The 12,573-nt window shown below is 30.8% G+C and overlaps 2 protein-coding genes across 2 annotated transcripts in view; one reads left to right on the top strand and one right to left on the bottom strand.

Moving 5' to 3' along the window:
- The first annotated feature begins 9,210 nt into the window (after positions 1-9,210).
- Positions 9,211-10,359, top strand: LOC120086220 (squamosa promoter-binding-like protein 3). The gene is made up of 2 exons (XM_039042759.1): positions 9,211-9,925; positions 10,030-10,359. The coding sequence occupies exons 1-2, from the start codon at positions 9,558-9,560 to the stop codon at positions 10,265-10,267; spliced, it is 606 nt and encodes a 201-aa protein (XP_038898687.1). The 5' UTR covers positions 9,211-9,557; the 3' UTR covers positions 10,268-10,359.
- Positions 10,360-10,591: 232 nt separating this feature from the next.
- The window catches only part of LOC120086219 (probable protein phosphatase 2C 39), an 8,135-nt gene continuing 6,153 nt past the window's right edge, over positions 10,592-12,573 (bottom strand). Inside the window, exons 2-5 of the mRNA XM_039042758.1 lie at positions 11,817-12,065; positions 11,414-11,690; positions 11,082-11,236; positions 10,592-10,925 (exon numbers count right to left, since the gene is read on the bottom strand). Of these exons, the coding sequence (XP_038898686.1) occupies positions 10,788-10,925; positions 11,082-11,236; positions 11,414-11,690; positions 11,817-12,065 (819 nt within the window). The 3' untranslated portion in view covers positions 10,592-10,787. The remainder of the gene's footprint in view (positions 10,926-11,081; positions 11,237-11,413; positions 11,691-11,816; positions 12,066-12,573) is intronic.

Here is a 12,573-nt window from a genome sequence, read left to right on the forward strand (position 1 = left end):
TATAAGTGAGTTAATCCTCTTTGCTTGGTGAAAGGTTGTGGCAACGTCTGTGTATGGGATGTTACATTGCTTGTCTATAAGTTAAATAGCCGCATCTAACTGCCTGAGAAGGTAAGAGATGAAACGCACTAAGCAAGGTTCGCATTTTTCCTAGAGATAGGCACAATCTTATGCTCAACGCAACCACGCACTATAGAGATATAGTCATGTGGCTGACCGTCGAGAGGTGTGATGCATCAGTACAATGAGTTGGGATTACTCGGGCGATTTAAGATAGTAAACATTACTATGCGTTATTGGTTGTTGTGTTTATACTTATTCTTATTGTAAATCTCCTATTGCTCAATCTATTTAGTTAGGAGTAGGAGTAGTGTATAAGTCATTTAAACTTTCTTCGCTTTATTTTTATTCCTCGCTTCAAATGCATCACTTCACAAATATTATTGAGTGACAAGTCTCCGTGTTCGACCTCGGATTACTCGAGAAACTTGCATTTGTGTTATACTTGACGCAAGCGTAAGAAAACTTGTGATTGGCGCAAGCGTAAGAAAACTTGTAATAGGAACGCGCGATTATTGCATGCTAAGATTAACGCATCATCATTCCGACGTATAACCTCAAACACATGGGTGCAAACACATAAGCCTTCTCTAACACATGATTTCATGTTCAACCCCATCCGTCCTTAGCAATAAATAAAATAAAACAAAACTCGTTCCTAAAATATATCAATAGTGACTAATGTCCAATCATTCCGCATTAGAAGCATTCATTTTCAACACTCTTTGAACTTTTATCTTGTGGAGCTTTTCTTTGTGATCATCATTTTGTGTGGTTCTTTTGAAATTTGAATGATTAGAACGACCACCACGAAAATAATAATTGTTTCTTCCTCTGCCACGGTCACAACCTTGACTACGACTATGACTATGACCTTGACCACGATAATTAACATTAATAGCATTCACTTCAGGGAATGGTGTTATTGCAGTTGGTTGAGATTTGTGGTTCTACATCAATGAATCATTATTTTGTTCGGTCACGATAAGATATGAAATTAGTTCAGAATATTGTTTAAAAATTTTCTCTCGATATTGCTGCAAGAGCATATTCAAGAGATGAAATGTAGAAAATGTCTTCTCTAACATATCAACATCAGTAATTTTCTCTTCACATAACAACAGTTTTAAACTGATTTTAGATAATGTGAAATTGTAATCACTTACTGATTTAAAATCTTGTAGCCTTAAATACATCTACTCATAACGAGCTTTAGGATGTAATCACTTAAATGCATCAGTAAAATGAAGTATCTTACAAAATATTTTATTGTAAGATACTTCATTTTTAATCCCTCGTGGAGATAATGATGAAAAAAAATCATAGTTTTTGTTTTGTCCTGGGTGGATATCGTATTTTATTCTTTAATTGTTTTTTCCAAGTTCATAGCATCCAAGTGAATTTTGGCCTTGAGCATTCATGACAAATAATTATTATCATTAATACCAAGGGATGCGAATTCTAATTTTGTAAGGTTTGTCATGACAACACTATCACAAAATATTGTATTTATATTAAAATTTAATTTGTATTAAATATGCAAAATAACATATAATTTATTAATTCTAATAAAGAGGAAAAAATTGATCTACCTTCAGGGGACCTACCTTTAGCGATTGAAGCAACAGAAGCTCGTGCTGATAACGTGTTACTAAATTGAGGAGCACAACGAATATGTAGAAAATATATAAATATAATATAATATAATAATAAAATAACTAAAATTATGAAATTTTAATAATATAAAAATTTAGTGGAAATTTGAAATGGATTTCTCACCAATGTGTATGATTTTATGATTCATCAAATGTCACTATTTATAGGCAAAGTGGCAAGTAAATGTGATCTTACATGGACACCAAACATGAATAACTACAAACCACATGCACAACATGAAGATTGACACATAACTTTTAGGATACTAAACAATTGGTATCTATTTATTTTTATAATATTTTTAATAAATATGACATTATTCGCAATGTACATTATATAATCTATTTTTCTCATATAGTTTTTCTATGGTTTTTTGAAAATTTGTGTGGACAATATCAAAGCCTTGCAAAGGGTGTTTTATTTAGGGCCATATTCAAAAAGAAAAATAGAAAGGAATAAATTCCTTTAAAATGTTCATAAAAGTTGTGGGAAATTATTCTTTCTAAATATTCTAAGAGTATGTGAGACAATTCTAAATAAATGATTGTCTACAATTCTTTGCAGATTTATTTTTCAAAAGGTGATCGAGGTAATGTAGTTTGAAGGGCCAAATTTTGATCGTGTTTTGAAGTAAATATCATATCATTATATTATATCATCCAATGGTAAAAAATTAATGATGATCAACTTTACCTGAATATCTTATAAACCATTATCAAACGTCATAGATCAGGGATATTCAAAAAATCGGATGATCCGAGTAACTCAAATCAACTCAATCCAAATATTTCATGGTTGGATTGGGTTGGGTTGGGTTCATTTTTTAATGAGGATTATTTGGATTGAAAAAATTTATAACTCGAATAATTGAATTAGATCTAAAAAGTCATTCAATCCAACCCAACCTAACCCACGAACACCACCAAACATATTATTTTTTAAATCTTTACCATCAATTTACAAATTAAATTCAAATATTTAAAACTAAAGTAGGTAGTTTCTAAAATCCCAAAAAAAAAAAAAAAAACTAAATTTAAATCCCAAGAACTAAAGTGTATTTTTAAAAATTTACAAAAATAATAGTTTAAAAAAATCAAGAATTCAATATAAATCAAAATACATATGTAAACAACGCATTACATAAAAATAATCAATATAAAATTTATTTATTATTATAGTTAACCAATATATAATTTTCATATATTTCTCAAAAAAAAAATGTGTTCATACTATGATATATAATAAAATTGTATCAACTACTATAAGTGGAGTTAATGAGTTATAATCTATCTGAACATAGTTTAATGAATAAGATACTAATTATTATCTTAAAAGTTGATATTTTTATTCTATAATTGATTAATTCAAAAAGAAAAGTTAAGAAATTATTTATAAACTATTTAGAAAAAATAATATATTAGGAGACAGTTTAAAAAATTATGTTTATAATTAGTTTAAAATACATATAAAAAATTATAAGTAAAGTTCCTATTTAAATTTTCAAACACAATTCTTAAAGCCACCTAGGTAAACCCTTTCTTTAAAAACTTTATGTTATTTAATTAAGTTGTTGTTAACTTTTCTATTAATTAAATAATTATTCAATAATGTTTTTTTTTTATCGAGAAAAAAGTGGGATAAAATCATGGGCTGCTTCTTTCCCAACATCCCCATGTTGATATGTTAAATGGGACCAAAGAGAAAATCACAAATCTCTTTCGCTTAGGTTATATCTTTTATGATTAAAAAATTAGAAAGTTTTTCAATTTTTAGATGATAAAGAATATCATATTCTTTAAAGTAAAATAAAATAAAAATGCACAACAAAATTCTTTGAAAATTATATCTATTTTGATTTTTTATCCTTTTTTTTTTAATAATAGTTATGGGTAGTTATTTTTACTTTTAGTAAATGGATAGTTGTGTGTTAGTTAACATGAGACACGCTTAATATCATGGGTCAATTGAGACGAGTGAGCATATATTAAATAATAAAATAATAATAATATAATGCTCGAAATAATCAAAGTTATCCTTGAGGAAGTTGTGCCCGTAGGTGTTAAATTATTTTCAAAATTAGAAGTTGCCAATTCCTTCTGTTGACTTTTATTATAATATATGATAAATTATTTTATTAAATTATTTTCAAAATTAGAAGTTGCCAATTCCTTCTGTTAAATTATTAGTAATAATAATATATGATTGACTTTTTTTTAGTAACATAACCTATAATAATTAAGAATGAAGGTCATGTTAATTATCATTGAAGATGAGGATTGAACCTCCCACCATTATTATATAGGTTTTGTTGTTGAATGTAAACTATCATTTTTTAACACAATGAAACAAACTACAAAACAACATCCATAGAAACAACGAAAACAAACCACTCCAGGTAAGGAGGAAAGAGGAAACATATAAGAGATGAAGCATTGCTCAACCAAAAGCTCTATTTGCAAGGGAGTGCGACAAGGAATTTTGACTCTGTCTCACATGAGGAAAAGAGGCGGAACTCAACTCGAGCGCAATCGACCAAACTTTCTTAGTGAAGAGGGAAACTTTAGATAGACTCAAAGAAATACCATTATTAACCATGGAAATTAGTCACTTCGTAGTAATCAGACTTCACTCATATGTTCTGCATAAAAGTAAAAAGTATACCGTCCAAACCCTCGCATATGAACTAGAGTTTCAAGAATCTTGAACTCATTACATCATTGGATGAACTTATATTCAGACAAATGGACACGACCCAAGTGCTTAGGATGCACTCAACCTAAACCATTGGACTATCGTAGACGATCCCAAGAAGTTGAATATTTTGAAAACTATGCTTATTTTCTTACTACTTCTCTATCATGATTTTCATCTTTCATGATTAAATATTTGGATTCTTAATCAAATTAAAAAAATAACAAAACAAATAAATTATTTCTATTTTGATTTGTAATCTTTTTTTTAGTAACAATTATAGGTAGTTATCATAGTTTTACTTTTAGCAAATAGATATCTATATGTATGAGTTAATCTGAGATACACTTACCATCATAGAAGACGAGTGAGCATATATTAAATGACAAAATAATAGTAATATAATCATCAAAATAATCAATGCTCATGTGCTAAAATAAATATTTAAAAATTCCAAAAACCAACATATTTAAAAAATCAACAACCCACTAAAATTAGAATAACCACAAGTTATATAATTCTATATTTGCTAAATTAGCATAAGCTGCAGTTATAAATTTGATCAATAATTTAACAATTAGATCTATTTTGCACAAAAAGAAAATAACTAAATCTATATAAAAAAGAAAAAAGAAACAATTACTCCTTAAACTTACATACATTAAAAAGAAAAGTATAGTTACGGTCACACAGACAATCAAGATCGAGTTGGAATCTAAGCAAACAAAATTTGCAATAAAAACAAAGAAAAAGTCATTCTCAAACTCAACTTTCAAAAGGGAGGAAGGGATTCTTTGTGTTACTTAACAAAGAGGATAGAGTTGACAAACTGAATAAGAAAAATATTGCAAGAGACAAAAAAGAAGAAGAAGAAAAGAAAAGGAAAAAAAAAAAAAAAAAGGAACTTTATTCGGATTCATTCAAGTGTGTTTTATGAGGTTGGCAAGAGAGTGATGGGTTTGGGGATGCCATCTTAAAGCCTTTGTGGAAGCGGCGAACACACACTTTGATGTCAATTTTAGGTACCAGAGAATCCCATTTCTAAACTTCTCTTTTAACCAAACCCACTTTCCATATTCTACTTTCTTTTAACCCTAATTTTCTCCTCAACCTAAGTCTACACCAGCATAGCTCAACGGTTAAAAGTTTTGGTTTCTTAACTATGGGTCGGATGTTCAAGTTTATATCTCCATTTTAAAATTCTCTTTTTATGTTCTTATTAGGGATGTTTGTGGGTTAGGTTGAGTTGAAATACTTTTTAGGCTCAATACAATTTTTTGTGTTGTAAATTTTTTCAACTCAAATAACTTTCATTAAATAGTGAACCTAACCCAATTCAATCATGAAACATTTGAGTTGAATTGATTTAGGCTAGTCGTATCATTTATTTAGATGTTTGTTCTAAAAATGAGTAATATGTTGACATGTAAAAGTTGTATTTAATTATTTTCATATATTGAATTAAGATTAATGATTCATTTTCAATTTATATTATAAAAGTTTTCTTCCAAAAGTGTTAAAAAATATTTTTAGCCGTGGTTGGAGAATAAATTAACCAACGCAATCATGAAATAAATATATGTAGAAATATAATTATCATAAGTGAAACAACATACTCTTAAATTTAATAATAAATTTGGAATGGTTCGGATTATTTTAGGTGAACCCATGAACCAACTCAACTCATAAACTTTTCATTTATTTGAACCCAATTCAAATCATATGAATTAGATTGAATTGATCTGATTTTTGGGTCGTTGGATTTTTTTAACACCCCTGATTCTTACATGCATAGGTAAAATTATCTTGTTTTCTTCTTTTGATCGAGACATCAATTATGTATGAAAAAAAGGAGGAATGCTTAACCACTTGAATTTTGAAAGTATAGAAAGACATTTACTATTGTTTTGCAATAAAATAAATGTTAAAAATGAGGCTATAAGTGTATTATTTCTATTAAGATAACAAGTGCCTCTAGTCGTTAGAAGTTTTTTTTATTAATATCCTGTTGGATAATAAATTTATTTTTTTAAAATTAAGCCTATTTCATTCCCATTTCTTATCATCATTTACATCTTTCTTAAGGTTGAATTTTTAGTCAAATTCTAAAAACAAAAATAACTTTTTGGAAGCTACGTTTTTAATTTTTAAAATTTTGCTTGGATGTTGAAAAGTATGTTTGGAATACATTTTTAAGTGTGTAATTTAAAAAATAAGTTATTTTAGAAGAAGTTAGAGAGTTTGACAACCACTTAGAATAGCTTTTCAAGTGTATTTTAATCAATTTTTATCAAAAGTGTTTAAATAAAAATAAATTTTTTTAAAAACATTTTTTTCTTAAGTCAATCCAAACAGCCCCTAAACCATTAGTGAAAAGTAGATAACAAAAGAAGAAATTTGAAAGTAGAAGTAATGCCCATAGACTTAATTTTCAAAAACAAAAACAAAAAACAAAATTATTATCAACTAGGGTCTAAAATATTAATGCTACAACCAAAATAAGATAGTTATTCATGTCTGCATCAATTGAATTATTCTTAAATTATTCAAAGTAATAAATGTCAATTGATATAATAATAATAACATCCTCATAAAATCGATGATTTTCTAACTATAATTTTTTTACTTTTAAATTTCTAATTTTGAATTTGATTAAACATATGTGATTTTTTTAAATTTAGTTCACTAATACGTATAGATGAAGATTCGAATTTTTGATCAGATCAAAGTTATTATGCCAATGATTTCCAAATTGGCCTAAAGAAACTAGGGAGTAAATTTAAATTTACTCTTATAGAGTCACCAATAGTAAACTTAGCTACTATTACTTGAAAAGGTCATGAGTGGGGACACAAAATTGAACAGAAATCCCATGAATGCTATGTTGAAGTTCTGTTGAGAAGGAAAAAAAATGACTTCTTGCTGACAAGAAATTAAAGGAAGTTTGTAGAAAGAAAAAATCAGAGCCATGTGAATTCATAGTGCTCTGTCAAATCAGTAATTTTGTGACATAATATAACATAATGTGTAACTTATAGTCATTGTGGTACAATAACTAATAAATATCTTGTTGAGAGCAATTTAAGAAAATAAAATATTGTTAGATAATATAAAATATCATATATATTTAAATCGTATTTTTATCTATATATATTTTTTTTAAAATGTGGGTGCTATAGCCTATGTTGTACCAATGAAAGTTGTCACGTGACAATTAATTTTTTCGATAAAAAAATATTAAAAAATTATTTTTTGTGTGTTGAGAAAGAGAAAAAAACTTAGATGTATAGGTTGTATCTAAATATTGCTCAAATTGATTCATCAACTTTGTAGAAAAGGGATCGAATGTTTAGTTAATTTTGTTAATATTTTAAAATAAAAACATAACACAAGTTTATATGTTTTTGCTCATTTATCTAATCCAATAAACCCTTCACATAATTTACAAGTGTTTAATATTGTACATCATTAATAGGGATGGTTGCAAAAATAGTAATCGGACCCAAAATATTTGCAGATATAGCACAATGTAAAAAATTACAGATGTAACAAAATTTAGATTTTTTCTTCGAAGACTATTAGTGATAGACCATATCGCTGGTAGGAGTTTGTTATTAATATATTTTGCTATATTTACAATTCTTTAAAATGTTACTATACACTTAATTATTATTCTTAAAAGTATTTTCCAATGTAATAACCACGTGTCGTGTTTTAAAATAAATTTAGTTTTGAGACTGTTTTGAATATAACATAAGTGAGTTACGGTTAAAATTTGTAAAAGTTCCCATGAAAATAAAAGTAAAAACAAAATAAAAGGAAGAAAGAAAGAAAGAATCATTTTTTGCAAAGTATAGAAGGAGAAAAAAGCAAACCCCTAAAGAATGGAAAGCCACTTCATTCTAGCTAGGATGCTCAGAAGATGCAGAGTAAGGTAAAAAACAAAACAAAATTTATTTATTTATTTTTATTTATTTATTTTTTAAAATAAAACATTTGAGTTAACATTCCAAACCCAAAAACATAAAAGAAAATGTTGCTGTTGGGCTGTCCTTTGAGAATATGATATGTCCCTCTCAAACCTCCTTCCCCTTCCTTCATTATATGAACAAAAACTCTACAGCTTTTTTCTTTCCTTCTGCTCAGGTTTTTCACATCTTCAACTTCACTTTTAAATCGTCAAACTACGCACAACTCAACTAACATAAAATATATACTATCAACTTCGATTCTGAACTTCCAAAAACAAAAACTCATTTCACTCCTTCTTGACCAAAACTCCTAAATTTCATTACTTTGTTTCGAGAACTATCTTTTAAGAATTGTGATCGAATGATTTGTAAACGTTAACTTGGTCGTGTATATATGAACCAATGTTAACATATCTATAATATTAGTCAGAAAATCAACCATTAATTTGTTCTAAAGTATTGAAGAAAATGAAAACAAAATTATATTCAAGTTCAAACATGTTTTTAATGATTTTTAATTATTAAAAAAAATTGTCTTCAAAATGTTTTTTTGTTTTTTTCAAATAGTGCTATCATTAAATTACTATGAATCAGGGAAGCTGTACCACCCACCAGCCCTCCTGATCAAGTACGCAAATTTAAATCAGGGTACTGAAAAAGTTTAAATACACATATCAACCCCAATAATAATTATAATTTTCACCCATATATAAGGATGTAAATTTTATAAATTATATCCTTGTAAACTTTTGTTACATGTAGCAAATTTTTTAAATGGTAGGTTTTTGTAAAATTTAGAAACTATGTCAAATAAGAAGGGATTATGGTTGAATTCCCTATTATCAAACTTTGTTTTAGGGTTTTTAGAAGCAAAGTTATTAAAAACTAATTTGTCCCGACAATTATAATGAGAATTATGCAAGTAATTTGAGCTTGTTACTAACATAAAATGATTATAAAATCCTCCTTAGGACGTTCTGTCATTCACTGTTCCATCACCCAAACTGGCACTCACAAAGAAAAAAAACTGTGGTCCTCACCACTTTTTTCCTTTCCCACCTTTTTCCTTGCAATCTCATAGTCTTGATGTAACTTCTAAGTTCCTATATTTTTGCTCCCACCATTTCCACAAGCAGCATCAACACCACCACCATCGCTACCGAGCTGCCGGAGTTGGCAATGGAAGCAAAGAGCATTGAAGGGAAGCATAATTTCAAAGATAAGACGTGCAGGGAAGGCATGGTCGATGACGATTTAGAATACGAGACGGAGGAAGAGGTTGGCGGAGCTGGCCATGGTGGTAGCAATGCTTGCACTGCATTGGGTTATTTTGAGAATGAGAAAAAGAAACGAGGGGCAGCAGTTTCTGGCCGGGGAAGGTCCGGTGGATGCGTCTCTTCGCCGAGTTGCCAAGCGCACAACTGTGCAACAGATTTGAGTGAAGCAAAGAGGTATCACCGCCGCCACAAGGTCTGCGAGCTTCACTCAAAGGCAGCGGTCGTCATGGTTGCGGGAATTCGCCAGCGTTTCTGTCAGCAATGCAGCAGGTATTTGACCCTCCTTAACAATATCAAGGATAACTTCTATTAACATTCTTTCCTCTTTCTGTTTAGCAATGGTAACATGTTTGTTGTTGGTGAGTGATGATCAGGTTCCATGAGTTAACAGAATTTGATGAAGCAAAAAGGAGCTGTCGGCGTAGGCTGGCAGGACACAACGAACGTCGCCGGAAGAGCTCGGCAGAATGCCAAGGGGAAAGCACGAGCCGCAAAGGATCAACCCCGCAGTCGAAGGAAAGCCATTGCAGGCAGCTGGTGGAAGATCAAAGAAGCAGAATTCAGATAGCTCCTCCAGGAAGTTCTGGCTATAAACACCTGCATATCAGATAAAAGGAGACTAAACTAGCTACGAATCTTTGCTCTCTCTCTTCTGTCACTAGGAAATGAAAGACATCCACAAAATGCCACGTTTTCCTTGAAGTTGGCTCAACATCTCAGTTTGGTGCTTTGTTTTTTTCTGTCTTAATTTTTAAATAATGTGGACTGGTTTGTTCTTGTTTTGTGGTCCCTTGTCTATGTACTAAAATATTTCATCCTCTGGCTGTAAAATCTAATATACAAAGCTTTATTTTTAAGGGACTTCAAAACCCTTAATTGAGAAAGGGACTAAAATGAACAGATTTGTGGTAGATCATCAAACTGAAGTTCAGAAGATTTAACATCAATGGCAGAGAAGCATTTGATACAGCCACACAGGAATATATATAAGTTAATGTTTCGACTAAAATCCACAACTATATTTATTTGGATTCCCGATACATCAAAGAGAGAACAAGGGAGCTTTGGAACTAGTTCTTTATGTCCTTCCATTTTTCAGTTGTTGGGACACAACTAGAAATCCATGATGAACTCAGTGAAATCTCACAACTATACAAGAGATATCATCTTTGCTCTTCCTCTTGAGCGCCTCCTCTGTCAGGTGTTTGGCAGCTGCATGGGCATCTTTTATATGCCTGATCGACTCTACGGCGTCTTCATTTGTCATAACCTGAAATCGCATATTAAACTTCTAATCGGATAAAGCTTGGGAAAGAAGAAAAAATGATATTTCCCAGTCTCAGTGTAGTTAAAGATATCAGAAGAACTAGCAAGTCAGTCTGCTATGCTAGTGTTCCATAAATATTTTCATAAGATCCACACCAACCTTCCACAATCCATCACTTGCCAAGATAACAAATTCAGTCTCGTCGTCTATCGTCTCCACAACCACATAAGGCTCTGAACTCAAATGTTTCTTTAAGCTCCTATCACCAAATGCCCTTGCCACCGCTAACTGCCCATCAACACGTGGAACATCTCCTGGATTTGTTCAGAATATGGATGTTGTCATTTTAATGGATAAAGAGATTTTAGAACTATCCAATACAATTTTCAAAAACCACAGCAATACTAGTGAGCATTTTTGCTAAATGAATTTGGGAACGAATGAGCAAAGTTTAACCTGTATCAGCTTAAGATCCTTCACTTCAAACTTACCGGGAAAGTTTGATACAAAACCACCTCTGTCCTCGATGCTTTTTCTTTCAGTGCTCGGCTCATGATCAATTGATAATTGTCTGGCCTTTCCGTTACAACAGATAACGGCACGGGAGTCCCCCACATTCCCCACTACTAGTGTCTTACAGTCAATCAATATGGCCGTGACAGCAGTTGAACCCCCATGACTAAAGTCAACAGCTTTTTCTAAAATGTAAGCATCTGTTTCCTCGTATGCTTTTCTGACTGCATTCTTTGGATCGGTCCAGAAATCAGGCTGTTTGGGCATACAATAAGATTAATTAATTAATTAATTAATTAACAAAACTATATCAACAATATTCATAACGGATAAAAGCAGGGAAATACTGTCAAAAGGGGAAGAAAGAACAAGCCATTGCACCTCATTTATTATATTAGAAAATAAATGTGACTGCAAATAATCAGGAATAGTATTGCTCAAATGGCCATCAAAGATAGCAAATAAACCAAGCTCATGATGATCAACTTGCTTAAACTCTGCAACCAGATAATCTTCCATTGCATGATTTGATTTCCCTTCCACCAAGTGAAAACCATGTGTGACATGCTTGGACATCTTGCTCTTTCCTTTTCCTGAGTCTGGATCCGACGAACACAACCCAACTTTTTCCTGAAACAAACAAATTTACATTCTGTTCATTATACAAGGCTCGAAAACTAAAAAAATGTCTCATAATCAGTTCATATGAAGAGACAGATTGATTTAAAAATGGTCAATGTCCATTGTTATCATGTTACCTTCGTCAATATTTCTAATGGAAACAAATTAAAGTTCAATTTACACTCTATAACATTTAAAATGGAAGGATTACATATACAAGAATTTAGAATTCAAAATTTTGTGACTATTGAAAATTTGTTGCTCTGCCCTAGCTACAATCAAGAAAGTTTTTTCGTTTTCTTAATATCTATGAGTATCCGAACCAGCTTACATGCACCGTGTCACAATCGCTCTTTCGGAAGCTTCTCTTAGCGATTGTGCGGCACTTGTTCCCGCTCACGAACAAGCCAGCCAACTCGAATACGGACTGCCGATGGCACACCAAGTGCCTCTTGCAACCTCCACCCCCGTTTTTAGGGAAAATGGTTTTAGAAAACGGGTTTAGAGAAAAGGTTTT

Source organism: Benincasa hispida, chromosome 9, assembly GCF_009727055.1.
Source record: "Benincasa hispida cultivar B227 chromosome 9, ASM972705v1, whole genome shotgun sequence".
NCBI classification, from domain to species: Eukaryota; Viridiplantae; Streptophyta; class Magnoliopsida; order Cucurbitales; family Cucurbitaceae; genus Benincasa; species Benincasa hispida.

What these genes read in the sequence shown, in the direction of transcription:
- LOC120086220 (XM_039042759.1), top strand. Translation starts at nt 9,558, where the DNA reads ATGGAAGCAAAGAGCATTGAAGGGAAGCATAATTTCAAAGATAAGACG. An exon ending in TTCTGTCAGCAATGCAGCAG is followed by an intron (nt 9,926 to 10,029) that starts GTATTTGACCCT and finishes AGTGATGATCAG; the next exon opens with GTTCCATGAGTTAACAGAAT.